The sequence below is a fragment of the Aspergillus flavus genome, chromosome 2, assembly GCF_009017415.1.
Source record: "Aspergillus flavus chromosome 2, complete sequence".
In the NCBI taxonomy this organism is placed as follows: Eukaryota; Fungi; Ascomycota; class Eurotiomycetes; order Eurotiales; family Aspergillaceae; genus Aspergillus; species Aspergillus flavus.
Genome location: NC_092409.1, coordinates 2,370,153 through 2,398,128, shown reverse-complemented (window position 1 = coordinate 2,398,128; position 27,976 = coordinate 2,370,153). Strand labels below are relative to the sequence as shown.

At 51.0% G+C, this 27,976-nt stretch overlaps 9 protein-coding genes across 9 annotated transcripts; 4 read left to right on the top strand and 5 right to left on the bottom strand.

Moving 5' to 3' along the window:
• Window positions 1-804: 804 nt before the first annotated feature.
• On the top strand, window positions 805-4,650 carry F9C07_3084 (putative DNA-directed RNA polymerase I subunit beta; the record flags this gene model as incomplete). The annotated part of the gene is made up of 3 exons (XM_041289567.1): window positions 805-1,305; window positions 1,377-3,816; window positions 3,878-4,650. 3 exons carry the CDS (start codon window positions 805-807, stop codon window positions 4,648-4,650), a joined length of 3,714 nt encoding a protein of 1,237 aa, XP_041142602.1.
• A 218-nt stretch (window positions 4,651-4,868) lies between these two features.
• Window positions 4,869-6,547, bottom strand: F9C07_2277323 (putative proteasome component Pre2). The gene is made up of 6 exons (XM_041289575.2): window positions 6,318-6,547; window positions 6,053-6,160; window positions 5,842-5,997; window positions 5,704-5,752; window positions 5,529-5,638; window positions 4,869-5,456 (listed from the first exon to the last, which is right to left on the bottom strand). The coding sequence occupies exons 1-6, from the start codon at window positions 6,447-6,449 to the stop codon at window positions 5,121-5,123; spliced, it is 891 nt and encodes a 296-aa protein (XP_041142601.1). The 5' UTR covers window positions 6,450-6,547; the 3' UTR covers window positions 4,869-5,120.
• Window positions 6,548-6,625: 78 nt separating this feature from the next.
• On the bottom strand, window positions 6,626-9,978 carry F9C07_2277322 (Eisosome component PIL1-domain-containing protein). The gene is made up of 3 exons (XM_071510238.1): window positions 9,230-9,978; window positions 7,932-8,436; window positions 6,626-7,873 (listed from the first exon to the last, which is right to left on the bottom strand). Exons 1-3 carry the CDS (start codon window positions 9,661-9,663, stop codon window positions 6,860-6,862), a joined length of 1,953 nt encoding a protein of 650 aa, XP_071363722.1. The 5' UTR covers window positions 9,664-9,978; the 3' UTR covers window positions 6,626-6,859.
• Window positions 9,979-11,686: 1,708 nt separating this feature from the next.
• Window positions 11,687-12,754, top strand: F9C07_3087 (putative alpha/beta superfamily hydrolase; the record flags this gene model as incomplete). The annotated part of the gene is made up of 1 exon (XM_041284670.1): window positions 11,687-12,754. One exon carries the CDS (start codon window positions 11,687-11,689, stop codon window positions 12,752-12,754), a length of 1,068 nt encoding a protein of 355 aa, XP_041142599.1.
• Window positions 12,755-13,602: 848 nt separating this feature from the next.
• Window positions 13,603-15,328, bottom strand: F9C07_3088 (WD repeat protein; the record flags this gene model as incomplete). Its single annotated transcript, XM_041284665.1, has 3 exons — window positions 13,603-14,484; window positions 14,543-14,706; window positions 14,761-15,328. 3 exons carry the CDS (start codon window positions 15,326-15,328, stop codon window positions 13,603-13,605), a joined length of 1,614 nt encoding a protein of 537 aa, XP_041142598.1.
• Window positions 15,329-15,492: 164 nt separating this feature from the next.
• Window positions 15,493-17,215, top strand: F9C07_1225545 (sphingomyelinase family protein). The gene has a single exon (XM_041284669.2). The coding sequence runs from the start codon at window positions 15,657-15,659 to the stop codon at window positions 17,085-17,087; it is 1,431 nt and encodes a 476-aa protein (XP_041142597.1). The 5' UTR covers window positions 15,493-15,656; the 3' UTR covers window positions 17,088-17,215.
• A 127-nt stretch (window positions 17,216-17,342) lies between these two features.
• On the bottom strand, window positions 17,343-18,384 carry F9C07_3090 (thiazole biosynthesis enzyme Sti35; the record flags this gene model as incomplete). The annotated part of the gene is made up of 2 exons (XM_041289571.1): window positions 17,343-17,989; window positions 18,048-18,384. The coding sequence occupies 2 exons, from the start codon at window positions 18,382-18,384 to the stop codon at window positions 17,343-17,345; spliced, it is 984 nt and encodes a 327-aa protein (XP_041142596.1).
• Window positions 18,385-19,234: 850 nt separating this feature from the next.
• On the bottom strand, window positions 19,235-23,337 carry F9C07_2225577 (major facilitator superfamily domain-containing protein; the record flags this gene model as incomplete). The annotated part of the gene is made up of 7 exons (XM_041289561.1): window positions 19,235-20,879; window positions 21,503-21,806; window positions 21,872-22,199; window positions 22,271-22,742; window positions 22,801-22,965; window positions 23,020-23,053; window positions 23,124-23,337. The coding sequence occupies 7 exons, from the start codon at window positions 23,335-23,337 to the stop codon at window positions 19,235-19,237; spliced, it is 3,162 nt and encodes a 1,053-aa protein (XP_041142595.1).
• Window positions 23,338-24,757: 1,420 nt separating this feature from the next.
• Window positions 24,758-27,733, top strand: F9C07_1219790 (uncharacterized protein). The gene is made up of 3 exons (XM_041289566.2): window positions 24,758-24,998; window positions 25,075-25,338; window positions 25,410-27,733. The coding sequence occupies exons 1-3, from the start codon at window positions 24,963-24,965 to the stop codon at window positions 27,186-27,188; spliced, it is 2,079 nt and encodes a 692-aa protein (XP_041142594.1). The 5' UTR covers window positions 24,758-24,962; the 3' UTR covers window positions 27,189-27,733.
• The last annotated feature ends 243 nt before the right edge of the window (window positions 27,734-27,976 follow it).

Here is a 27,976-nt window from a genome sequence, read left to right as displayed (position 1 = left end):
TTTCTTTCTTTTTGCTCACTGCTTTGCGGTGAAACTGAAGTGCTCCGATCTATGTGCACGCATGACCGCTCGTTCTGCGCCGCTTTGGAGGGGAGCGCTTAGTGGCCCCTGTCACTCATTTCCGTCAGTCTGGACGAGGTCAAAGTCCCTACAGGAGTTAGTTCCAAAGCCAGTGGTTCTGTCGCACGGAAGAGGTTCTTGAAATTGCTCTGAAAAATAACAGCAATAGCGACCCAATCAGTGAATGCAGAACCGGTTTTGATTTGTAATTCCTGTTCGAAAGTGAATGCACACGGTCTTATCTGGAGACAGGGGAGCAAGAAAGCAATGAACTACATCAAGAAACGTCAACGACTGTAGGTATCTATCAGCTTGTTTGCCTTGTTGCCTAAGGCGGCGTCCCGTCCCGCACATTGGTCCCGTGATGCAAGCCTTGCATAACGTGCTACTGCTTTGCGGCCTCAGGCAGAAGAGCATAGCTCATCATCACCATCTATCAGCACGTGATGATATCTGTCCGTCGGTTCCACCTCGAAAAATTTCCCCGTCGCAGCGACAGGAAGGCTTCATTCAGACCAGCGCTCGTACTCCCATTGCGAGTCTCATTCCCTCTTGGTCACTTTTCTTCCCTCGCTTTTGATATTCGCGGCAGGAGGGGATGAGATCTTGAGGCACACCAGTCACACCGAATTATATTGACTGGAACCTCGGCTTGTCTAGACTGAAGTGTACAATTGAAACTTTTTTTCACCTCCGCTCCGGGAAGAAAAACGTTTTCTTCGATCAAAGCCATTTCAATTCACCATGGCTCCTGCTAAGACAGACACCAATTGGTCTGTCAATTATGATGTGCTCAGACGGGAGCATCTTTTCAAGAACCCTCCCAAGGATCGTACAGCTTATCCTGCACTAGCAGCCTCCATCAAGCCGCACGTTGATTCCTTCAATGCGCTCTTCGAGGACAGCAAGATTTTGCAGGCAGGATTGAAAGATATCGGTACCAAGACATTCATAGACGGTGAAGCAGAAACTCCTGAGCAGAAGAAGGCCAGACAGGCAGAGGGTCGAAAAGCACCAAAGCGGAACAAACTCCATGTTCGCATTAAAGAAGTTTTCCTCGAGAAGCCTGCCATCCCCCCGACGAACAAGTTCACCACTCGTAACCGCAATATTTACCCATCTGAATGTAGAGAGAGGCATGCGACATACCGTGGCAAGCTGCGCGCTAGGATCGAATATCGGGTGAACAATGGAGACTGGATGGAGGCCGTCAGAGAATTGGGCCAGGTCCCTATTATGATGAGGGTGAGTAGCTGTAGTGGATCTATACTGGAGGCTCTCCTAATTTTGGCTTGGCTAACGCGAGTGTGGCATAGACGAATCGATGCCATCTGGAGAAGGCAACTCCCGCGGAACTTGTTGAGCACAAGGAAGAGTCAGAGGAACTGGGCGGCTATTTCATCGTAAACGGAAACGAGAAGTTGATCCGAATGTTGATTGTCGGAAAGAGGAATTTCCCCATGGCCATTGTTCGTGGTTCCTTCGTTAAGCGTGGCCACACGTATACGAAATTCGGTGTTCAGATCCGATCCGTTCGTCCTGATCAGACGTCCCAGACCAATGTCCTACATTATCTGAGTGACGGTAATGTTACTTTCCGTTTCTCATGGCGCAAGAATGAGTACCTTGTCCCGGTGATGATGATTCTTAAGGCGCTGGTGGAGACGAATGATCGCGAAATTTTCGAAGGACTAGTTGGCAGTGCCTCTTCCGAGGGAATCAACAATACATTTGTTACGGATCGTGTGGAACTTTTGCTGCGGACATACAAAGGATACAACCTGCATAGTCGCTCAGCCTGCCGAGCTTACCTGGGAGAGAAATTCAAGCCCGTCCTCGGTGTTCCAATGGATATGTCTAATGAGGAAGCTGGCACTGAGTTTCTTCGTAAGGTTGTATTGCCACACCTTGGTAATCAGAACGTTACCGAAACTCAGGACTACGACAAGTTCAAGTTGATCATGTTCATGATTCGCAAACTTTACGCTCTCGTCGCCGGTGACTGTGCCCCTGACAACCCTGATGCTGTCTCTAACCAAGAAATCCTGCTTGGCGGTTTCCTCTACGGTATGATCCTAAAGGAGAGGTTGGAGGAGTGGGTCAGGTCTTTTGGCCCTATCCTGAGAGACTGGAGCATGCGCAACCACGGCGCGAAGTTCACTGATCCTTCATTCGAGAGGGACTTCTTGAGCAAGGTCGTGAAGCGGTCAAATGAGAATATTGGTGGTGCGCTGGAGTATTTCCTGTCGACTGGTAACCTCGTTAGTCCCACGGGTCTCGATTTGCAGCAGACGTCCGGTTATACTGTCATGGCTGAGAAAATTAACTTCTACCGATTCATCAGTCATTTCCGAATGATTCACAGAGGTAGTTTCTTCGCACAATTGAAAACCACCACTGTTCGAAAGCTCCTTCCTGAAAGTTGGGGTTTCTTGTGCCCTGTTCACACACCTGATGGATCTCCTTGTGGTCTACTTAACCATCTTGCACACAAGTGCTTGATTTCCACCAGTGATATCGATGTTTCTCACCTCCCAAGGCTCTTGGTTCAGCTCGGTGTGCGCTCGGAGTCCTCTGTCTCATTGGAGGAGAGCGTAACGGTTCAGTTGGATGGCAGAATCGTTGGTTTCTGCTCACCGAAACAGGCTCGCATGATCGCTGATACCCTGAGACACTGGAAGGTTGAGGGCAGCCACAATGTCCCTCGAGAGCTGGAGATTGGATATGTCCCTAACTCTAACGGTGGTCAATATCCCGGTATTTACATGTTCTCGCAAGCAGCTAGGATGTACAGAGAGGTTAAGTACTTGCCTCTCGATAAGCTTGACTACGTGGGACCGTTCGAGCAGCCCTTCATGGAAATTGCCTGTTTACCATCGGACCTTGTCGCGGGTATTTCGACGCACATTGAGTTTACACCGACAAACATCCTCTCAATTGTGGCTAACATGACTCCTTTCTCCGATTATAACCAGTCGCCTCGTAACATGTACCAGTGTCAAATGAGCAAGCAGACAATGGGAACGCCCGGAACAGCCATCGATTACCGTACAGACAACAAGCTTTACCGACTGCAAACGGGACAGACACCAATTGTGCGCCCCCCTCTTTACAATGCTTATGGTTTGGATAACTTCCCGAACGGCACGAACGCGGTTGTTGCTATTATTTCATATACGGGTTATGACATGGACGACGCTATGATTATCAACAAATCTTCACACGAACGTGGATTCGGTCACGGTACAATCTACAAGACGAAGGTCCATTCCCTCGATGAGAAAGAGTCGCGAAGGAACAAATCTAGACGTGAAATTACTAAGTTGTTCGGCTTTGCTCCAGGGGGTGAAATTAGGGCTGAGTGGCGTAACACCATCGACGAAGATGGTCTTCCTCACATTGGCGCTAGGGTCAAGGAGGGAAGTCTCGTCGCTGCATACCACAACGTGCGTTATGATGCAGCCTCGGACTCTTATGTGAATGTCGATGGCATCACCCATTTTGTCAAGTACAAGGACGCCGAAGAAGGATACATCGACAGCATCCGTATCATGGGTGCCGAGACCGGTATCGAACCGTGCCAATCCCTCAGCGTCAAGTACCGTATCCCCAGAAAGCCTGTCATTGGTGATAAGTTCTCCTCTCGTCACGGACAGAAAGGTGTCTGCTCCCAACTCTGGCCGGCAGTCGACATGCCCTTCTCCGAGAGTGGCATCCAACCTGACCTTATCATTAACCCTCACGCTTTCCCCTCTCGTAAGTCTTCATCCTTTGATTATATCACCTATAAGATTCCTCGACTGACCAATGGAAACAGGTATGACAATCGCCCAGATGATCGAATCAATGGCTGGCAAGGCCGGTGCTCTTCACGGCCATCCCCAGGACTCGACACCCTTCCAATTCTCCGAGGAGAACACCGCCGCTGATTACTTCGGCCACCAACTCCGCAAGGCAGGCTACAACTACTACGGCAACGAACCACTCTACAGTGGTATCACCGGTAAAGAGTTCGCCGCCGATATCTTCATCGGTGTCGTCCACTACCAGCGTCTCCGTCACATGGTTAACGACAAGTTCCAAGTCCGTACCACCGGTCCCGTGAACTCGCTGACCGGCCAACCCGTCAAGGGTCGTGCCAAGGGAGGTGGTATCCGTGTCGGTGAGATGGAACGTGACTCCCTCATTGCCCACGGTGCCGCCTTCATCCTCCAAGACCGTCTCATGAACTGCTCCGATACTCAGCGTGCCTGGCTCTGCCGCGACTGTGGCTCTTTCCTCTCGACACAGGTCGCCCTCGCCGGTGGCTCTGGAAAGGCCCGCAACCAGGGCGCAGCCGCCGCAGCCGCAAAGGCTGCTTCTAGCCAGCTTACTCAGGCCAGCGGCTCCTCCGGCATCGTGCGCTGCAGACGCTGCGCCCGTGAAGCTGTCTTTGATGACTCCCGTGCCATCACCTGGGAAGACGGTGACGGCCGGCGCTACGTCGGCGGTGATAACGTCACTGTCGTTGCTGTTCCGGGTGTGCTCCGGTACCTGGATGTTGAGCTTGCTGCCATGGGTATCAGGATGAAGTTCAAGGTGGACAACTAATCGCCCCGCTCAACATGAGAGATGTTTATTATATCCTGCATCTCAAGGGCAAAGTAAGAAAAGCAAAGAACGACATGAAAGAACCTGACAAGATTTTACGTTGGCTCGGGAAAAAAGCTTGTATAGATGGGGAGTATTTAGCAATATTTTGGTTCCTGGATGTGTCCATGTATGTACTTATCTATCTGGGATGAGATTTTTGTTTAGTATATCATAGCATTATAGTATTGTTTTCTTTTCAACTTCATACTTATCTCTCTTTTAGTAGAATGTACCATAGTGCAAACAGCTGAGCTCTCCCAGTAACTGTAACACAAGGAAAGGATCTCTTTTGAAATGAGACCAATGAGACTTCGGTCCCATTACTGCTTGTCAAACAGACTCATAGAAGGAAGTATCTTGTATGCCTAAGAAAAGAAAATTGATATATCATGTCCACCATGAGAAACCATCTAAGACACCACCACACATTACAACTCTGACGTAACATTCGAGAATTCGCCCTTCTCCAACTTCGTCTTCCAGAAGATCGGGTTCATGTCGTCGAAGCCGTGGTGCACCCATCCCTCTTCCTTAACGTGGTACAGGTTGATGAAACCACCAGAGTAGGCATCACGGTGCATAGCGGCCAGGATACTTCTCCGGCCGAGCTCAAGGGCCTCCTCCTCAGTCAAGTCGTAACGGTAGTTAGCATCCAGCACACCGTAGGCGAATGTCTGACCGGATCCAACACAGAACAGGTTGCCCGGGAGTCGGGTACCGTCTGAGTCGATGTAATAGAGAGCGGGGCCTTCTTGAGGGGTCATCTATTTACAGTGGAAATGCATTAGCTTCGATCCGTCTTTGTGATTTATAATGTGATGGGACGAGTCACATACTCCTGCTAACATTGTTCCCATGCTCAAACCGTATCCCTTGTAGGCGTATGTCAGGTTGGCGAGAATCTTGGAAGCGGCTGCAACGGTGATACGGCGCTTGTGGCGGATTTCTACCAACAGTTAGTATCAATACATTTCAGCACTATGACGTGCAGAATGATGGGCTAGAACTTACCATGAAGTGTGCACTGCTGACTCAAATATCTCAACCAGTATTGGCAATCCTACGTCCAGTCATTAGAGCAAAGTTCTAGAGTGTATCTGAAGCATACACAGAGCGCTGTCCACTCCCAAACATAACAGGGGTACGTACCGCAGCACCACCCGCCATAGTACCTAGCAGACCGGGGGTCGGGGCATTGTTCGCCTTATCCTCACCACGGCTCAACCGCGAGACGGGAATAACCTTCTTCACTGTCTGACTGGCAATCCAATTTCCAGCGGTGGCTCGAGAGTCTGTCGCGACAATCTATGATACCGTTTGTCAGTGGAGAACGAGGGGACCGGTTCATAGGACGGCGTACAATTCCGCCCTGGAATCGGAAGGCCAGTGTTGTCGTTCCGTGGGCAAGTTTAATGGGGCAGCTTGGGTTCGAGTGATCATCAGTCATAGCACGGAGCCAGGATCTTGACTAGACGAAGGGTCAGGTTAGCTAGGGTCTCCGCTTATTCGGCATATTATATGATGACCTGTTTGGTCCTCCGGCGTGAAGTAGGTAAGCGGTAGCATCGCTACCACGCTCTTCCGAAGGCGACACCACATAAAAGATTCATTGGGTTGTAGCTCACGTTGTCAACTGGAGGAAGGTTGAATTTCAGAGAGAGGGGAGGAAGGCTCTCTGTGAGGTCATGCTGTTCTTGTTCGGAATACATCTCATTCTGATGGGCCGGGCGGCTATATTGGGCGACCAACTTGTCCATGGCGGGCGGTGATCTAAATCGGTATCTGGGAAGCGGGATAATAAGCCTTAGTTGATATACAAGGGCAGATGGTGAGGAGGTGGGATGGAGGAGGTCGAGCTTCTGGGCGGGAAGAAGAGCTTCCCAGATGATGCTGTAGCTCCGTCCGCGTCACGCCTGCCGCCTGGGTCACGTGATTATATCGCTTACTTCACACCTTATCGCCTTTATCAGTTTGCCTTCCCTTCATACTTCATACATCTATCTCTACGATGACCTCTCCACTCAATTTACATGGAAGGGATAGTCCTTCGGCGGGGATTTTCTTGGTAATCTGCATTCAAAGTTCATATTTCCATACTAATATACATAATAATACTTCAAAAGCAACATAGGGAGTAAACAATGGTAAGACATCGCTCTTGACTAGCTTAATATGGGACAGCGACGACTTGAGGGATGCCCAAAGCTGCCTGGGGCTGCTCTTGCAGCTTTTCCCGAATAGATCCGTTGGCATCATCCGTGGCCTCTGTCATTTTGGTTGCTTCCGTTCCTTCCGTCAGCTCAGTGGAGGGCTCCTCAAAGTGCTGAGTCGGATCTGTGATGGAGACTGAGTCATCGATACTTCTACCGCTCGCAACATTTTCATTGACATCCCCAGACACGTCTGTGACAGATGCGTCCCAGCTTCTAGCTTCGCTGATGGGTCCAACGTGCTCCTTTGTCCCCGGAATAGTGTCTTGAGCTCCAGGTGTATATCCAGTAACATCGGGAGTGGCTCCATACATGCCCCTAGCTCCCTGCATACTGGACTCCCCGTAACCCTCAGCTCCAGTGGCGGTATCAACACGTTGCTTAGTTCCCGGGATGTAAGTGATGGCATTACCAGGAGCACTATACGTATCCCTAGTTGGCTCAACCGGCGCTGTTACAGGCTCTTGGAACTCTTGGGCTTCGATCACAGGCGCAATACCCTGTTGAGTCCCAGACCCATACTCATTGACATATTCGTTGGTGCCTTGAGTCTCGGGAGGATATTCCTCAGTGTAACGAATATCTGAAGCTGAACCATTAATATCCCTGGTCGAAGCAGACATCTCACGGCCATCTACTTCAGACGAGCCGACGGTGAGGGCTTGGCTATCCCGAGCCGCACGAGCTGCTGGGGCTGGAAGGAGTGTGCTGTCATGCAAGTGTCCGGCCGATGTTGGGATAGGCACGGTAGTACTCTCCCAGGTGCGAAGACCTCTCTCGGCGTCTTGAATGATCTGACTCGCCTCGTCGCCACGATCATAGTCTTTCCGAGGTTCTCCTGGGACAACAGGCGAGTCGTCGAGGATACCAAGCAGGCGGCGAGCATGGCGGGCGAGTAAAATCTGCTTCTCGCCTCTCTCAATGACAGCGGCCAAGTGGATATCGAAAGCCTCTTTGAGTTTGGCCCTGGTCTACGCGAAGACTTAGCATGTGCCACAGTTATTATAGGTAGCTAGAGTTGACACGAACCATGTTGGTCAACTGAGCCTCAGCAACCAAGCTCTGTGCTTCCGCTCTCACAAGCTCCTGTTCCAGTGTCTCCAACCTGATACTCTCCGGGTCCTTAATCTTCAGTTTCGCGATATCGTCCTGGATCTTGGCTCGGTGATTACGCGACGGCTGAACCGAGTTCTCTGTTTCGCGAATGTGCTTGAGAACCGTCCGATACTCCTCCAGGTAACCCGCAAAGATCTCCTCTTGATCGCCCATCTCGGCGAGCAACACACCCAGTTTATCCGTGATGTCCGATACAGCGTCGTCTTCCGTGGCCTCCCCCCAGTCGGAGAGCTCTTTTGCGGTGGACACACGCTCACGACCGGCCTTCTCATAAGCACTAATAGCCGCATTTTCGTTCTTGATCAGGCGGTTCATCCTCTTGCTCAGTTCAGGCTGCTGCGTGCCGCGCAGCGTTGCGAAACTGAAGCGGCTCCGCGAAGGAACCGAATTCCTCCTTCGCACAGAAAGGCTTCGATTCCTAGGTCATATTAGCCCTGCACTGAAGCTCTGCCATTGATCCTCGTTCGTACATGGTTGTGGATGAAACTGTACAAAATCACAACGGAATCGACACTAGTCTCAGCAACTTTTTCAGAAGTGGCGAAATGGGATTGTCGAGCTACTGGTAGAATATCCTAATTGAGAAGTGCGCCTTCCTCGCAGGTCAAACAATACAGCTTAGTGAATGGTATACACAATTGATGTTCACAGGTTAGAGCAATACTAAATCAGGTTATACTGAATGTTCGAAAGTACGAACCCATGTTCATGTAAGGGGAGGATCAGCGCCCTATACTTTTACTTTATGATCGCATCGATCGTGGTCACAGTACTGACGTCATGCGGGATAAGCGGAAGCTTTGAAGTCATATTGTCCGAATGCAGACAAAGCGAAGCAAAGTTACCATGGATAGGAGTGCTCTTTGTAAGGCTGGGGGGGGGGGGGGGCGCGAGTTTCTCCTAAGCTTATCTGATCAATGCTTGGTTCGGGATGAGATCATTTGGCAGTATAGCCACGGATACACCATGCACTTCTTCGATTTGGATTTGTTCGATCAACAGGAAAGAAACCCAGAAAATGGGATAGAAAGAATTAGAAAAAGAAGAAGAAGAAGAAAAGTCAAGAAACACTTTGACCAAGTAATCCGGAAACCCAAACGAAAACCACCTTCCCCCCCCCCCATAGACCCCAAACCCTAACTCCCAACTCCATAACCAACAAAAACTCCCATGAACAAGATGTCTTCCAACAATTCTACACCCGAATATACTCCACATCCTCCTCCCACATAGGTCTCCTTCTCTCCCTCTCCCTCCCCCTCACCTCTCTAACTTCAGGCTCAATGTACTCCACACACCTTCGCTCAGGCACGAAATCCCGACTCCCAAGCCACCACCCCTTCCATCTTGAAATCGGAACAGATTCTTCCACAGTACGAATCCTCCGCCTCGACACAGTAGTATATGACGACCGCGGGGACTCGCAGTGGTGAGAGTGAGCGTGAGCGTGCCGTGGAGGACACACGCTGGTTGAGTCGTGGCTATCACTACTGCTGGAGCTGGAGCTAGAGCTGCTACTGCTGCTGCTGTGTCTGCGACGGCGACGATGCGAGGGAGGCGGGATTGCAACGCGCATAGGTGGGTTTCTAAATTCGACGACTCTGATACAGGGGCCTTTGCCTTCGTCGACTTCCAGGAAGCACATTTTCTTTCTTCCTGTAGTAGGAGGTGGATATTAGGGCTTGGTTTTGGGTGGATGGGGCTGAGTTGGGTGGTGCTGGAATGATGTAGGTTTGCTGAGATATAGAAGAGAGTTGGTATAGGTTTGTATACTGCGGTATTGATTCAAAGATATCTTGTTTAGTGTCTTGCTTTGATTTTCTTGGTCTTATGTTCTGACGAGTAGACACCAAACCCGGGCGATGTATAGCAGGAACAAGCTTCCAGAGATGTACTAGTGAATTAAGCTTGGCTGGAGGGTCTTTGCTTTATAAGAGTTCTTTAAATTCTAGTCAGGGAGTAATAATGTTACCTGGTCAGATCGTCGACTCTGAGTCCAGCCTGACATTTGGAATCACTTGATCCGGGCCCGTCATGTGGGTGATCGTATCCGATGACATACTCATCTATCACCACGGATATATTGTATATATCTACCGAAGGCAACAAACGTGAAGGAATATGTGCTGATGAGTATTCTTTCAATTTAAAGATGGTCACGTTGGCGTGTGACTGACGAAACCTGTGTCTATGTTTTTGTGGTGGTTTATGCGCTATATATAAAACCTACGGATGACTATATAAGTAGTGCTAGGGCATGCGCCACCCCTTTTTTTCTTGCTATTCCGCTATGCATAAGTCTTTTCCTTGCTTATATCTATTGCATATTGGTTTTATTGGCGTCTTTGGCCAATATATCTGTGGTCCTCAAGTTCTAGTAAGACATGTCTTGTTTACTCTATAGGTGATCACATATATATAGTTCCCGTCTGATGCTACTTTAGAGGTCTGAAGAAAGATCTCAGTTCTTCATAATAAATTAAATGCATCTGCAAGCATGCAGTGGATTATGATAACTTATAAATAACTGATGCCTCTGTACCGATCCTATCACCATCCTTATACTACCAATAGGTCTACGAGTCAGAAATATCCCATCATTCCTAACCCTATCAACAAAGCGGATGAGTCCTTGCCCTATCCTCACCAATCTCCTTCAGAATAGTATTCGGCTGCAACAACTTCCATTGAGGGACTAATCTGCCTCTCGACTTCATACTTCTTTTAGCAATGGCATTGTGCCCGAATATAGAGAATAATGTCCAGTATGATATAGCCTTTATTGCTCTGCAGTCTTCCACTGTAGTGGCTGGTCTCTCAAATGGACCTAGTTTATACTAAGTTTCTAGAGCTTTGTCGATAAGAGGGTGGATCGGGACATTATCTCCATCGGAGTTGTATATTCTAGGGGCTGTATCAGTGTGCAGCTTTCCGGTCTCGGAGTTCATAGACAGTTGTCACAATGAAGCAGACATCAACAGTGCTGCCTAGAGCTCCCACAGCTACCGAGCTCAATCCCGAAGGTCTCGGCGAGCGACCTGATCGAGTTCTTCAGACTCAGAATCTATCCGTGCTACGATAGCGAATGCACTGCCATGCGCCGGGTACATCTATTCCACCCCGACCCATGGTTGCACAAGTGCATAAGCCACTTGCAGTTATGGATCGACATGGAGGTAGGGATATCTTAGGAATGGTCGAACTTCATAGGCAGGGTAGAGTGGGTTTCATGGGCGAAATCCAAGGGTTTCTGGTTTCCCGGCCCCACAAGTAAGCAACTTGCATTAGGGGCTCCACTACCATTGCTCTATCTAACCTTAATATATATCGGAGTATAGGCTGTCCAACGGGCCGAGCGGGTTTTCTTCATCATGAACCTGGACCAGTTGAGGGGATCATTACCAATCGTCTATCTTGGCATGGCGATGGCTTCATGCTCAAGGGTATTGGCAACGCGCGGCCTCGGTCTGGTATTCTGTAGGGTTACTCTGGTGATGACATCAATAGTTGCTTGGGTTGATGCTGGGTGATGGCAGTGCAGAGTCCTGTTGCCTATCTCATGGATATAAGAGCAGCGACATGCCGCCTGAATTAGAAGCAATCCATCTTCAAACCTTCATAGTTACTACCTCAGTTTACAGACATCAACCCACCGCAGCAACAGCATCATGAAGATGATGGGAAGCGGCATCGCCGCTCTTGGTCTGATGACAATCGTCAATACAATGTCAGCAATGGCCCAGAATATGTCGTTCGGAGCCGACAACTTCTACCGCAGTGACAGCGTCACCGTCCAGCCGATCACCTTCGAGAACCAATACCGGATGAAAATCGGGGGCAACCTCTTCATCCGCAACAACTTCACCCGCAGCGTCAACGCGCCAGCTATCATCGTCGGTCACCCCATGGGTGCCGTGAAGGAGCAGAGCGCGAACCTCTACGCCACGAAGCTGGCCGAGCAGGGCTTCGTCACCGTCTCGCTCGATCTCTCCTTCTGGGGTAGCAGCGAGGGCGAGCCGCGCAACGGCGTGTCACCGGACCTCTATGCCGAGGCATACAGCGCGGCAGTCGACTATCTCGGCACGCAGGACTTCGTCGATCGCGAGCGTATCGGTGCCCTCGGTATCTGTGGCAGCGGTGGCTTCGTGATCAGCGCAGCGAAGATCGACCCGCGTATCAAGGCCATTGCGACGTCGAGCATGTACGACATGGGCGCTTCCAACCGCAACGGGCTGCAGAAGTCTCAGAGCCTCGAGCAGCGCAAGGAGGTCATCGCCGAGGCGGCGCAGCAGCGCTGGACCGAGATAGAAGGTGGCGAGATTCAGTACACCAGCGGCACCCCGGATGAGCTCACAGCCGATACGCCCGCTGTCGGACGCGAGTTCTATGACTTCTACCGCACCCCGCGAGGCGAGTTCACGCCTGAGGGCACGACGCCGAACCTCACGACGCACCCGACGCTCTCGAGTAACGTCAAGTTCATGAACTTCTACCCCTTCAACGATATCGAGACTATCTCGCCGCGTCCGTTGCTCTTCATCTCCGGTGATCAAGCACACTCGCGCGAGTTCAGCGAGGATGCTTATGCGCGTGCGGCGGAACCGAAGGAGTTGTTTTGGGTGCCTAGAGCCGGTCATGTCGACCTCTACGATCGCGTGGATCTCATCCCCTTTGGCAAGATCACTCAGTTCTTTCGGCAGAATCTTAGCAAGGGGGCCAGCCGTAGGGCCAACTGAGAGGGCAGTCTAGTCTAGAGTCCTTGGTGTGAACTGGGTGTTTTGTACTAGAGTCATGTCCCCTGTTAGTCGATATACAATTCGTTCAGCTTTGTAACTAAAATTTACTCAGATACTGATATTTTCATAGACACACAGTGCATTGTAAACGTTAAACTTTGCAGCATTGGTTATTATAATAATTCAGTGTCTAGATGTTCGCTTCTTCAAACTCCTAATGTCTAGTGTGCCAACAACCTCCGCCAATACGCCAAAGAAAACACCCCTTCATATTCCCTAGCACGAGGCCGCAGCACATAAGGCACTGTCGCACCATCAAAGACACAGACCAAATCACCAGGCTGGGCCCCGTCTAGGGGCCCAACCGAGTCGACCATCTTCCGTAGAGCAGAAATGTTTGGCCGTGACACCAGCCCAATGCTTGTCTAACAAGCGAACCAACTGAAGCTCCGACTCATCTATAGCTTCTTCTCTTACTGATTCTGAACCCCTGCGCCAGCCTTCTTTCATAAGCGGCATTTGCCATACTGGACAGTGGGGGTTGGTGTTCTTTTGCTGTGTCGGACATCGTCCCAAAACCGAATGTATTTTTCTATATTTTGGCCGAATTCATCCGGTAACCGGGGGTGCGTCGGTCCAAAGTACTCTTTCCTCATCAGTCTTTCTCAGAGTAAAGCATTGCGGATGACGAGAATCCGGAGACTATCGTGTCTTTGGTATCGTGAAATTCAATAATCGTCATGATCCTATCGTCTATTATACAGTACAGTATATCCTGCCAAACGCCGACCCATGTAGAGTAGGTAAATTACACAGTGTAGAAGAATGGGAAGTCAATAAGAAAAAGTTCATCCCTCCGGAACGGTATCAGCATCTGCCATCTCCGTGTCCTGAGGTTCTTGGGTATCTCCGGTGTCCTGCTGCTCACTTGTATCGTGTCCTTCTGCTCCGTTCTGTGTTGTCCCATTTGGCAGAATCCCATTTGGTTCGGTTCCATTTGGCTCAGTCCCATTGATCGCCGGGGGAGATTCTTTCGCATCGGTTTCCATTCGGCCGTCTTCTTCGACCTCCTCGTACACCCGCACCGTCTGGTCGATCCCACAGCTTACCATTAACCGCTTGTCGCCCAGCGTGCAAGTGTCGACGCCCAAGACCACGCCCGTATGCCCTTCAATCCGTTGTAAGGTTTTCTTGCTTACTACATCCCAACATAGAACAGCTCCATCTTCACTCCCGCTAACAGCAAAGGCATGGGGCGGTGCTCCACGCACTCCGTATGTACCAAAACCACCCGACAGACTGTATTTCCGGTTCACGTGCCCCTGGTAGGTCTTGATACAGCGTCCTTCAACGTAGTTCCACAGCCGTACGCAGTCGTCCAGCGACCAGGCCAAGACAAACTTGCCATTGGGTGAGAATTTCACCGACGTGACCGGTGGATTGTCCTCATGGACCAGCGTGCGCAGACACTGGCCCGTTGCCGTATCCCAGATTCGAATCAGCCCATCGGTCGCGCATGACGCTATGAGGGTCCCGTCCCAGACGACGTCAATCCCGCCGACGGGGTCGGAATGCGCGGGGAGAGAACGCATCACAGTAGCGGAGCGCACGTCCCAGAGGAATACCGCTTCGTCGTAAGAACCGCTGACCAGCATGTTGCCCTTTGGCGAGAAGGCAATCTGGTAGACGTAATTATGGTGGCCAACGAAGGGAATCGAATGCGCTTTGCCCTATACGGCAGGTAAGACTTAGTGGAGAATGGCTGTCAGACGAAGGAAGGGGGCATACCGTCAGCACATTCCACAGGCGGATGGTCTTGTCATCCGACCCAGAAGCAATGATAGCCCCGTCCGGGCTCCAGGAAATTGTCGATATTCCTGCCAAATGGCCCTCGAACGTATGCACCAGCCTTCCGGTCAACGTATCCCACACCTTGACAGCTCCGTCGGCCCCTAGAAGCGATCAGCAACCTACCCGGAAACATACAATACAATTTCATAACCCACCGCCACTGGCAATCATAGTGGAATCAGGCGAGAACCGTACTGCGGAAACCCCCCGTAAGTGACCTCGTAACAGAAACTTTTGCTGGTAATTAATCTTGTCCGGTTTTGGCGGCGGCGGCGGTGGAGGCGGAGGGACAGGCGTGGGCGACCGATCTGAATATGCTTGCTCAGGCTCTGCATCCCCTTCCATAGGGGATTCATTGTCGTCCACATCGGCGTCTACTTCCTCCTCGTCTTGGTAGTGTTCTGATGACGGCCCCGCGGCGCTCACTTCGGAGGGCGACGAATTGCGGCCCCGGTTGCGGGAGCGCCAATACACGTCAGCGTCTACTGCCAGCTCATCTGGGCTCTCAGAGCCGCTGAAACTGCGCAGGCGTGTATTTGGACGTTTGGGGGGTAATGCTTTCTGTAAGGTCCAACTTGCGCGACGCCGCTCGGCCTCGTCGTGATCGGAGCCCGCGGCGAGTTCGTCCGATGAAGACTCCACGGGCGACTGAATGTAGCCATTTTCGTGGCTTGGGGACCGATCCAGTCGACGGCGCTTGGAGCGGTGATTATTCCCGTCCATCTGAGCAAAAATCCAGAAGGAGCCAAGGGGGCGCGAGAGATTGAAGGAGAAACAAGGGCGCAGGAGGAACAATCGGCCTGAATGAATCTATCGCGAAGATCCAGAAGAATAATAATCCCCAGCCAATGAGGGGTGTCGCTGACAGGGCGGTGAGGGTCCCCGATTGCGCTTGTCGGCGTCATCCAACAAAAGTTATTCGATGTTCAAGCTCATGAAAGCACTTCGATTATATCGCTCAGGAACCGAATATGACCTATCTTGACTTGTCTAAACTACCTAATTTTAATAATTCATAGATATCATTTCATCTTAATACGGCGCGGCCACCATGTCAGCCCAGTCCACCGTCTACCCCTCCGAAGCTCCCTCCCAGATCCGCATCTTCACCCTGAACTGCTGGGGCCTCAAATACCTCGCCAAATACCGCCACGAGCGTCTCTCAGAGATCGGTCGCCAGCTGGCCCTGGCCGACCCTGCACCCGAAATTGTCGGACTCCAAGAATGTTGGACACAACAAGATTACGAGAGCATCCGTGAGCAGACTCGTCACCTCCTTCCCTATGGCAAGTTCTACTTCGGCGGCGTGATGGGCGCGGGGCTCGCCATTCTCTCGAAATGGCCCATTGAAGAGAGCTCCATGTATGGCTATCCGCTAAATGGACGTCCAACGGCCTTCTTCCGCGGCGACTGGTACGTCGGGAAGGGTGTTGCCTGTGCCCGTGTACGCTTCGGTCCCGGAGCCAGCGACGTCGCCGAAGTGTTCTGCACGCATCTCCACGCCCCTTACGAGAAGGAACCGAATGATTCGTATATCTGCCATCGCACCGCGCAAGCTTGGGAAATCGCAAAGTTGATGCGCGGCGCCGCAGAGAGAGGCCACCTTGCCATTGGACTGGGCGACTTCAATATGGTGCCGTCGTCGTTCGCACACCAGCTTATCCGCGCCCATAGCCCCGTCCAGGATGTATGGCAGGCTATATACCCAGACTCGTCCGTGGCCGCCCCCATCGACCCCATTGAACAGAAACGAGGCAAACCGACCCCGTCAGCCGAGTTCAACCTCCACGTGAACGGCGCTACATGCGACGGCAAATTCAACACCTGGCGCTGGACCAAGGAGGAACGCAAACGGCTAGAGAAGGGGGAGGAGATCGCTGTCGACAAGGATGCTCCCTGTCCGAGGGGAAAACGGCTGGATTATATCTTTGTCGGAGACGGCGGATATCCGCCTGCCTTCCCTGCGCCCCAATGGTCCGTCGAGTCCGTCAATATCGGCATGACACAGCGTCATCCCACGCTCCGTTGCTCGCTGAGCGACCATTTTGCCGTCGAAGCCACCATCACCCGCTCTCCGCGTCCCTCTGAAGCGGACAACTTGACAGACAATAAACTTCGCCAGTCCGTGGTTCCGAATACAGCCCTATCTCCAGACACCTATGATCGTATCATCGACATGATTCACACCTATGTTCAACGCGAACAGTCTCAGCGGCGTTGGCGCCTGGCTCACTTTATTATCTCGGTGTTTGTATCCATCGGCTGCTTTGTCGGCGTTTGGTGGACGGGTGATCTGCCGTATGTGGCGTTCATCTTGGTTTTGGTCAGTACCTTGAGCTTCGGAGCTGGGATTCTAGATGGATTGATTGGCGGGCTATTCATGTCAAGCGAGCTGCGCGCGCTTAAGGAATTCGAATGGGAGGTGCGGAATGCGAAAGAATTAGTCGAGAAAAGTGGTGGAACTGGGCAGAAGTTGGAATGAGTATGACTATCATGGGGTGACGATGAGCCGCTCTTGCATCTTTGTTTGTATTATACTGTCTTTCTTGTTACACATAATTATTCTAGAATGCCCCACCGTTACATACGGGACACAGCCATTTACATATGCATGTGGATTACGAGCTAACGAGTTCATTCAAATCTCAGAACTATCACATAATCATCATTCCCCTATCGTCAAAGACCGTAAGACAAATCCGGTTCATGCACTGAACCCATTCGGGTAGTGAGTCATTTACTCAGCACACTCGCGCTGACGCTCATCGAACACCTTCAATGCCTCCTCGGCAGCCTTGACACCACTGAGAACCATGGCACCGAAGGTAGGGCCCATGCGGTTAAAGCCATCAATTTCAGACAGCTCCATACCGCCGATGATCAAGCCCTTAGTAACCTCGCGGGTGTTCTTGACGATGGCATCCTCGGCCGAGTTCATGTCGAGACCACGCATGCCACCTAGCTTGTCGACGCTGCCCATGGACACCAAGCGCTTCGCACAGAAGGCGCCGAATGGCCCATCGTGACCAGTGGTACTGATGATGACAGGAGCGTTGATAGTGTTGGGGTCCATGCAGGAGTGATCATCGTGGTGAAGGGTGACCAGCGTCCAGTTGACGACAACACCAGCAATCTGGGGGTTGCCGTTCTCGGTCGGACGGGTGATCAAGTCCTCAACAGCGGTAGCATTGAAGAGCTTGACATTGGGGAAGGAGAGAACCTTCGACATGAGTGTCGAGGTAAACAGGGAGGCGTGCTTGACGACAACGTAGTTGGGGTTTGCGTCCTCTTCGTAAGGAACACCCAGCTCGTTCAGGAAGACTTCCGCGGGACGGCGCATGACCATAGCAGAAAAGAGTTGGCCACCCAACCAGGCACCGCCACCTATTGCACGTTAGTTCCGGAAAGCTGAGTGCAAGGCAATCCATCATGGACTACTGACCAGGAGAGACGCTGGCCTCGACGATAGCAATCTTCAGGTCCGGACGAGCCTTGGCCAAGACGTACGCAGTGCTCAGGCCGCAGGAACCAGCACCAACAATGACAACGTCACTTTCAGCGTACTTGTCCAGGTCCTCAAAGTAACGTCTGGTCATGGCACGAGAGACCTGGCTTTCGCGGATAGGGGCGAACTTGAACTCGTCCCACTTGCCACCGAAATGGTCCAACAGCTTGGTCTGAGAAGCTCCCTCAACGGGGACGGTCTCAGGAACCACGACCTTACCCTTGAGGCCGGTAGCGGCCACAGTGGGTTCGTAGATGGCAGCTGGAGGAGACATGTTTCAAGTTGCAATGACTATCATCTGTTAGCCATTCCATCAACAGGAAGAACGAGAGAAGGCATGATCCTTTTCGCTGGTATTATCCAGATCAAGTTTTAGCCGTATAATCTCAGAACGAACCCAGTCCATCGATGCCATGTCCTTCTAGACTAGGATCCTAGAGTCTAGGGCCCAGCTTAGGTGGGGCATGTGAATGCATCGATGACTGGGAACGAACACCGGCCCACGCCAAAGACGTTACCTAAGATACCTTGATCATTGTGAGAGTCCAGCCAAAAGTATTCCATGACTTCCATCGTATGCCCTCTAGAGGGTTAATCGAGGAGTGTATTTACATTGTCGGTTGGTTTGGGAACTATAGAAGATGGTCAGTTATTCCAATCACCAAAGGTTTATCGAAGGGAGGAAGACTTGTTCAGTTTCGTCCGAGGACTTTTGGAATTCAAATCTGAGATAGAGAATTGTGTGGGATGAGAGGAAAAGGAAGAAGATGGTGGGGTTCAGAAGGAGGGGTTGAGTTAAATAGCATGGGTTGAGTCAACGTGATAAGGGCACTATACCGTATAGATCAGCGGCACCCGATTCTATCCGTTCCTTTTGCTCCTCTTTAGCTTTGACCGGTGAGCCGGACAAGAAACAAGTGAAATCATCCTGACATCGGCGGACGATCTCCTAGCTTTTACATTTCGTTACCAATGGGATCCCGTAATCAATTGCCCGTCTGTCAGATCGAGGAATGGTGGATCATCTGATCCACTATATAACATAGTACTATGTCCACGGTTAGTTAACATTTATCCAAAAACAGAAAATCTCCACGACTGGAACCTTTTCAATAGTGAAACCCTTAGCAAATAATCGTTACCCCCACTCGCACTCCATAATCCTTGATCCAGTTCTTTTTCTTTCCAACTTTCTCGACTTTCTCCGCCCTTTCCTGTAAGCTGTCAAGAGAGAACGCGGCGACAGCCACATCGTTGTTGCATTTCACTTTGAGACGCAGCATATCGCACTCGTCTTTCTTCTTCACAATGGATTCCCATTCAGTTTCCAATCGGATCCTCCAATGCATGTCCGACACGCGGCCGGATGGATGCACGTCTCCAATTAGGGTCGCTACCCGACCCAAGTACTGACACCACCATGCCTCCTGCTTAGAGACACACCGGCTCAATTGCCGGTGAAATACTTCATCGGTGGGTGCAAGGTCCCCTGCCCAGCGCTCACAGAGTATCAAGGCAATCAGGGCACGTTCGGTGTGTGATAGTGTATTTACCGAAGCTAGGATTCCGGTCGTAGTACTATGCAATGCGACAGCCGAACGCGATTCGCGCGGCACTCGGGAATGGGCAAAAAGCAAGTTTGCGAGCGCACCAAGTAATTGAGGGGTGAATGAAACTGGTGCATGACGAGATTCCATGGGCGAAGACGTCGAAGGCAACGCGGCAGTCAGTAGTCCTCTAATCGCTGCATTGGATGGAGACGCATATGGCAAGCTTGCCGCCAGCAGCGGATCTTGTGCACGAATCTCCTGGGGCATCAGGTCGAAGAGGAAACCCTCCCGGACACCTCCCTGGCAGAACTGGATGTGTGTAATATCCGGCAAGGCGTCCATTATGACATTGACCAGGACAGCCACTGCAGGGATCTGTGAAGCCCGTCGCTTCGAAACACCGAATATCTTCTCATCGGAGTCGGAGACCGAATCCAACACAGAAACAGTATCATGGAAGTCTTCTCTGCGCACCCGAAACCCATTAATGATGGGAATCGGATAAGGATCAACCTTATGCTGCTTCATGAGCACGTAGCCCCAACCCCTGAACCCACCTCCACAGAGGTACAAATCAAACCTTCCCAGCGACTTCGCCGTCTCTAGCAGAAACTCAGGAACTTCAAGAGCCCGATACGCCTCTTGGAAGTTCTTGATCATTTCCTGCTTCAATGCCTTCTCTGCTTTCTTCCCTTCAGCCTTCGCCTGCTCCAACCGCTTCGTCAACGCCGCTGCCCCGTAAGGGAAACTGAACGAACCCTTGGGACTGGTAGTAACCACCCCATCCTTCTCAACAACCCACGTAATCTGCGTACTGCCACCACCCAGATCCATCGCCAGCCCAGCTGCAGAGGAAGCACTGCTAGCGATCCCCAGCGCCCCAATCCTCCCCTCATCCTCCTTAGACAGCAGACGCACCTCCCACCCCGTCCGGTCCTTGATCCGCGCACGGAATTCCTCAGAATTTGGCGCGGTCCGCGTCGCCTCCGTAGCAAGCACATAAATATTCTGTGGAGGAACCCCAAAATCATAACACGTAATCTGGAACTGGACCAATCGGTCCACCACCTGCTCTATAATGTCCTGCGGGATGGGGCCCCGCGAGCCACCGGAGAACTGGGCATCGTAGAGAGAAATGCCCGCTCGGTCCTGGTAAACTGTGGGCATTGTCCGAGCTGTATGGGGTGGAATGTCGGTGATGGAGAAGCGGATTCCATTGCTGGGTGATGTTAATCTGTGAACTCAGTATATAGGGAAGGGGTTGTATACCTTCCCATATCCACGATCCCATAAAGATAGGCATTGCTTTCTGATGCATAGGCCATGTTTGCTGTATATACCGTACCGTCTACTTCGGCAGTTAGTTCTGGGGTTCCCGGTGACCTGGGGATATGTACACGGGTAGCTTGTTACTTGGTCCTATGTACAGGTGCTTTCAAGTTATTCAAAAATGTCTCAGGGTCGCAGTTACTGTGTCTAGGGTTGACTAGTTTGTGGAAAGAATTAGTCAATCACCCGGAAAATTCAAAGGGGAAGATCGGTGTTAGCTTGAGTTCAGCTGGCTATTTTGCGAAGTGGAACTGATTGTTGCCCCTCCACTTAAATATTTAGCCACATTAGGACCGGAGAGACATACACTTCTCCGACTAAGCGATGATCATGGCACGCGACTTTTATCCAACAAGCAGAAAAGAGTAAAACAGAAACATTTATTCGTAAATCTCATTCTGGATAATCATGATGGTATACGGAGTACATCATCCAAATTTCACATTCATCGTCACATCATAGCATTCGTTTCAAGCATCATTACTTTCGTGTCTACATAACTATAGCACGTACCGGAATCCAGCTCCATAGTTTTCTTCTGCGACGTTTTCCCCTTTATTCCATCCCCGCGCTTCCCTCTCGGCCTGCGTACCATGCTGCTTGTCTAAGCGGCGGTTCTCCCATACCAGAAGGGTTCGTAGAGTGAGCGCCAGAATCATGGTGAAGAACATGAAGGCTGCACAAATGGATTGTCCGCGGATGTAGCGCGGTCCGTCGCTTTCTGGGAATACGTTTGTTCCCAGAAAGGGCCCGCATTGGCCGATGATATTGAGGATGACAATACCCATTCCACGTCGTGAATCCGAGCCTTGGTTATCTGGTGTGTGTTCGTTAGCCTCGCGATATGGTAGGTTAGGGAACATTTACTGAGAGGGAACTTACTGAGAGCCCACGGGAGAATATTTGCGATGCAAGGGAAAACACCTATAGCAGCGAGGAACACGCCTGCGTAACGCGCGCCAACTGACGTGCAGACGGCAAGGAGAACATAGCCAACAGCTCCGATCAGAGACAGGATTACAAGCATCAAGCCACGTTGTTGCAATCGATCAGCAATCCAGGTGGTGGCAATCGTGACCAAGAAAGAAGCGAAATAGGGCGGAGCCGTAAGCCCTTGGGCGTTGATCGAAGTGAACCCCATGTCCTTCAGGATCGTGGGAAGGAACACCGGAAGCGAAGAAAAGCTCACGTTGCAGCTGAAGTACATCAACTAAGCACAGTGACATCAGCGATCATGCTACACCATCACAACTAGATTTTATGAACTCAGCATCACCATACCGCGGTTAACCAAGCCTTTGCATCAGTCAGTGTTTCGGCTAATTCTTTCCAATTGATCTTAGTCGACCGTTCGCGTTCGCCACTCTGCTGAAGACTTCTTGCTCGCGCAACCTCTTTTTCTTCTTCGGTCAAAAACCGGGCTTTCGAAGGGCTATCGGGTAAAAACCGCCAGGCTAGGATAGCAGCCAGTAATGACGGGCTTCCCTCCACAAGAAATAGCAATCTCCAGTTTGCTAACTTGGAATGTCCTGAAGTAATTCCATACGCTAGAGCACCGGCAAATGTATTCGCCAGAGGGGCGGCTGATACGAATAGCCCACACCGGAAGCCGAGCTCATGACGGCGATAGAAGAAAGACAGTAAATAAGGAGTTCCGGGACCAAATGCAGCCTCTGACATGCCAAGCAGAAACCGCAAAGCCATGAGTCCCTCCCAGTTCTGGACCGCGGCTTGACATGTTGCCACAATGCCCCTTTCGGTGGATTAGAGCGGTTTGAGAGGCATGGTGGTTGAGAATATCTTTGACTTACCAGGACAAAACAGTAATGGCTGCCCATTGGTGAGGCGGCATAACCTTCCACATGAACGCCGCAAACTCGAACACGACATATGAAATGTAAAAGATCGTTAAGAGCCAGGAATAGCGATTTCCGGTGAGATTCAGGTCCTCCTCCATCCCTGCGATCTTCGCATTTCTTCGATCCTGGTTAGTTTGGTCTTCTCGCAGTCATGGAGGTTTGCTAACGAACCCAATATTACTTCGATCAAGAAGAGAAAGTAGATCTGTCGGCAAGTTGTTAGGTACGCGTTGAACGAAAACGACGGTGAAGAGTGCGGGGACGCGTAGACATACATAGAAATCCCATGAGAGTGGGAACTCTTAGATCGAGTTTTCTTAATATACGCGCTTCAATGGCAGGGTCAATGTTTACCACTGCCGGAGGAATCTGAGGAAGGGCGGTTTGCGCGTCATCGTGATGGACTGGCTGCTGCTTCTCTGGATCGCTCATTACCGGAGCCTCTATGATCTCGTCACCAGAAGGGTCTTTCTTGCCAAAGAATCCCATGATTGATGGGCGGACACGAGGGCGGAAGAGGTTCGCAGTGAAGGACCAACAACAGCTTAGGAAGCGAAAAGAACACGAAAGAGCGACGAGGATCTTTTATAAGTGTGGTCATGTCGGAGAATTTTGCTTAGCGAACAGGGCCATTATTGAGTCTATTGGAAGATCAGCAAAAGTTAACCGGATATGGGACAAGTGCCAGCGTCCCACATGGGGAGGAGTGACGCCATGCAGGGGAGAGAGCTGAATACTCACACTCGTCGTAGTAATACCAGTGACGGCAAGACAATTGGGTAAAAGTGGTGGGGGAGCCCATTGAATTTGGGTATTAAGCTTGCCGGCTTGTATCTAGACTTGAGTATCATGAGTCACAATTGGAAACAGGACGATGCATCAAGCACGGGGAGGATGAAAGCACTACCGGGGATAAGCCAATTGCGGAGAGAGCTACGGCTACTACGGAGTAGTCTTTCAAGTCCCGCGATCCGGTGGCGGGCTTAAGAGCTTCCCATTCGGGTTTGGTGCCAGCGATACCGCAGCAAAGCTTGCGCAAGGCTTGTTTGGGGGCGGGGGAAGGGTTACCACACTCCGGACTATACTCCGTACTACTGTCATTATACTGCCATCTGTATTTTCACTGTCTATACTGAGTACATTTCAATGCTTCAGCTCTACCGATCATCACTCGCTAAACATATTTCTACCTTTCCAATTTCCATATTCAACAGTCGATATGGATTGAAGGATTTAGTAAGAATTGATCGTTTGAGGAGGCTGGCAATCCCATATGCAAGGTACCTGACATCGGCGTCCAACTTCAAACACTTTGCAAGCACGGGGGTAGTTGCATGCACATACCGACTCCGACGCGAAGCAGATTAGGTGTCAGAGTTCAGTACTAGTAGCACTATGGAACAGTCCGGAGGAAGAACTTTAGTCGTAAAGGGGGGTTTCTCAGTTAGGGGCATCTAAAAGAAGGAAAGAATAAAGTAAACTAGAAGGAAAAGAAAAAGGTTCTGACGTGGAACTCGAATATACTACTGTCTAGAGGGAGGCTGGCCTGCAAGTCCTTCCCCAGCTAGGGTTTGGTGAATAGTATTCAATAGTCCAACATTGACAAAGGCAATTCATGGATGAAGAAGCCTTATGCCAATGGCGTAGCTTGGTAGGGAAGTCGACCTACTCATGTTGACGGAGCAATGGCCGAAAATTTGGGCCAAGATGCACTTGATATACCCCATAGGATTGTTAATGTCAAGGACTTTAGCCGTAGTCACGATCCATACATCCGTGCGCTTCCCCACTTTACCAACTCAAGTTAGTACCCCCATAAGCTAAACCCACCCTTTATGAGCCTTATATCTCAGGTGTCAAATATGCACTTCAGGTCGGTTTCACCTCCCGAACCGTCCACCGTGACTCTCAGCTTCTCGGGGAAAGGAACCTCAAATTTCCGCGTCGCGTTCGCAAAGGCATTTGCTCGTTGCGTCCATTCATTTCACTGTCTCTTTCCGACCGTTTGGAATTTCCGTCTCGGATGCATTTTCTGTTACTTATTCTCTAGGTTTTCGGCTTCGTTGCGAAAGCGTTAACATTTTTCTCCCCGATTGCGACGGCGTCTATTCACAATGGACGACCCAGCGACCCGTGTCCCCGGGCAGTTGGTAGGCCAATCTACTGATCCAAGTCTCAATGCAATGCTACGGGCCAAATGTCTAACCTGGATTTCGATTACCGCAGCTGCCGCATATGCACCTGGTGTCGCGACACCGATTCCCGCTGATGCATATGATGCCCACCGACACCGTTGTCGAATACCTCCTTGGCGCGCCTAAGATTGTACGGGAGGCGCAGCCGATGCATTGGACTTTCTTGGATGGACCTCAAGATGGGACTGTCATGCTCACCTGGCAGCCCCTGAACCATTTAGGAACGAACTTCGCCAGTGATGGTTACGTGTGGGCCGATGTCGAACAGGCCTTCACCTTCGAAGCTCGCGGCTACGTAGGTAGACCCGATCTCTAATGAGCTGCTCCCCGGTGACCAAGATAATTACTGACGTGAGAGCGCATCAGTTGGTGGAAATGTGGCTGCACCGCAGTGGCTACCACCCGCCAAACGAGACAATGGCGATCCATTGCCGTAGACGCTACCGGTTGCTGCCTTCGAAGAACCCCAACCCGAACATGCCCCCGCCCGACCCGTCGTTATGGATCGTTCACTACTCAAGAGCACCTCCTACCGAGCATATTCCGGCCAATAGAATTCATGTGCTCCCTCAAGTCCAAAGCATGCTCGGCCAACGTCGTTTCCTGCAAAGCCAAGGCCAGCTTGCCCGCAAAGACTTTATGCTGCACGACCGCAATAACTGGCCGACGATCAATTTCCCCCCACAGGTTGCCCCCCAGGGTTTCGCGCAAGTTCCACCGGCATACCCGAGTGCTATGGTCGGCCGTCAACCGTTCTATCCCCAGCCTGGTTCAGGTGTGCCCGCGCCGGCAGGAGGAGCACCGGCCAAGGCGCCCCGCGGACACCGCGCTTCGTCGGCTGCAGTGAATGCTGCCACTGCCGATTTTGCTCTCGAGGATGAGGATGTTTCCGCAGGCGATATGATGGATCTTCTTACCCCACGGGAAGTGAGTAAGATGAGATATCAACAACACCATGAATGGATGGAAGAGATCTTTGCTTCACCGTACGCCATTAGCCAGATTACCCCCGTCTCTCTTGGGTTGGGTCGCAAAGGGGAGTTGGAGTCGTTGACGGCGGGCTTCTTCGATGCGCCTTCCGGACCTACTAGTGGGGAATCTAAAGATGCGGCCGATTCTGCCCAGGCTACCAAAATGGAGCCTGCGAAGGCGGAGGAGTTTGCCGATCGTGTTGCGAAGAAGGTGGCGGACATGACTGCGGAGATTGAGAAGCTGAAGAAGCGGCATGCGCGCCGGATGGAGAAGTTTAACCGTACCTCATTGCTTAAAGACGCGGAACTCCGACTCCGGGAAGCGGCGGCAGATCCGAACGCCACGGGGACTGAAATTTGGAGACTGGAAGGCCGCATTGAGATCCCCAGCGAAGGCGATGAGACTCAAACACCACCTGCTTCCGAGCCCAAGGCTAAGTATAGGGTGGATGACGTGGTCAAGGAGTTGGAAACCTCGTGGAAAAAGCAGATTGTGCCTGAGCCCAAGGTTTCTTGCGTCCAAAAAGGTGGCCTGTTAGAAAAGATTGAACCTGAACAGAAGCTAGAGGCTCCTGCAGATGGCGATATCGACATGGGGCACGCAGATAGCCATCTTCTCGATCAGTTTGGCTCTCCACCTCCCTCCGGCCCCGTTCAAGGAAGTGCGCCCATCGCTCAAGAACTAGCAGCGCCGGCACATGTACCAGGTGTCTCTGAGGTCCCTGGTATCAATGCTCCTGCGCCGCTGCAGACAACAGCTGCTGTGCCCCAGCAAAGTGTGACGATGTCCGGTATGGACGTTGAGATGGACATGGGCAATGCACCGCCCGCGAATACCGCCGCGGGTGAAACTGGGGATTGGGTGATGGTCAACGACGAGAAGAAGGACCAAGGCGACAAGCCTGCCGTTGGTGATGCCCCTCTTCATGGGATTGAAACGCCAGGTAGCGGACTACAGGGGTTGACGCCTGGAAACACAGGGGGGGACACTGGTCTGGACGGGGCCAACTTTGACTTTACTAATATGGACAGTGCGGGCGATGCACTGGCGGCCTATACGGAGCAGAACGAAGTGCTAGATCTTCCGGACCTGGAAAACTCGGCGTTCGGGGACGCATTCCACGCGTCCGATAATGAAAACACCCACCATCATGATGCAGATGACATGGCTTAAAGCATAGTGTGGGTCTCGTGTGATTTGGTTATACTACTGTGGTGTTGTGGTTTACGATTTACTTGGCGCTGGCTATGTTTTGCTTAATATCCAAACGGATGAGGAAGATGTAAAAATAAGACTTGGAATTGCATCATCTACAATGGCTTTTTAATTTCTCACTCCGCTCAGGGGCAATGTAGACGAGGTATATTTTGATACTGGTATATCGCTAGAGGCACTGAACAGCGGTTTGAAAGCTGTCAACATAGTCAAAATCCTTGATGTCGTCGTATTCAAGCTGGTGCGGCCATGCGACTTGAGGGAAATGTTTCCTTGCCTGAAGAGATATCCGCCATTCCCATGCACATTGCCGTATTGGACCAGTACTTTCCGAATAAACTCTCTATCGTCTGAGACAGACGTTGAGATGCAAGTTATATTCGATTTCTACAATCCATCGGTATTGAGGTTTGAGTACTAAATAACCGTGATTGTAACCGCATAAAGAACGGACCTAATGATGCTGTTATGCGGTGATAATCATTGACCTCGGACTTAAACTTGCCCCGATATACAAGATTAAAATCCCTGTCGGCTCTCTTAAGAAGCCCTTAAAGATAAGAGATCTTTCTAGGAATTCTTAATAAAATAAGGCTAGAAGTATATTATATACTTTGACTCTAGAACTTTAATATTACTTAACGATTTAGCTAGTTCATGGTTGGAGAGAGCCAGTACTCTGGGCTCTCTCCATGAGCACTGTGTGCCATAGTCACTGTGTAAACAATTACACACTAACCAGCATT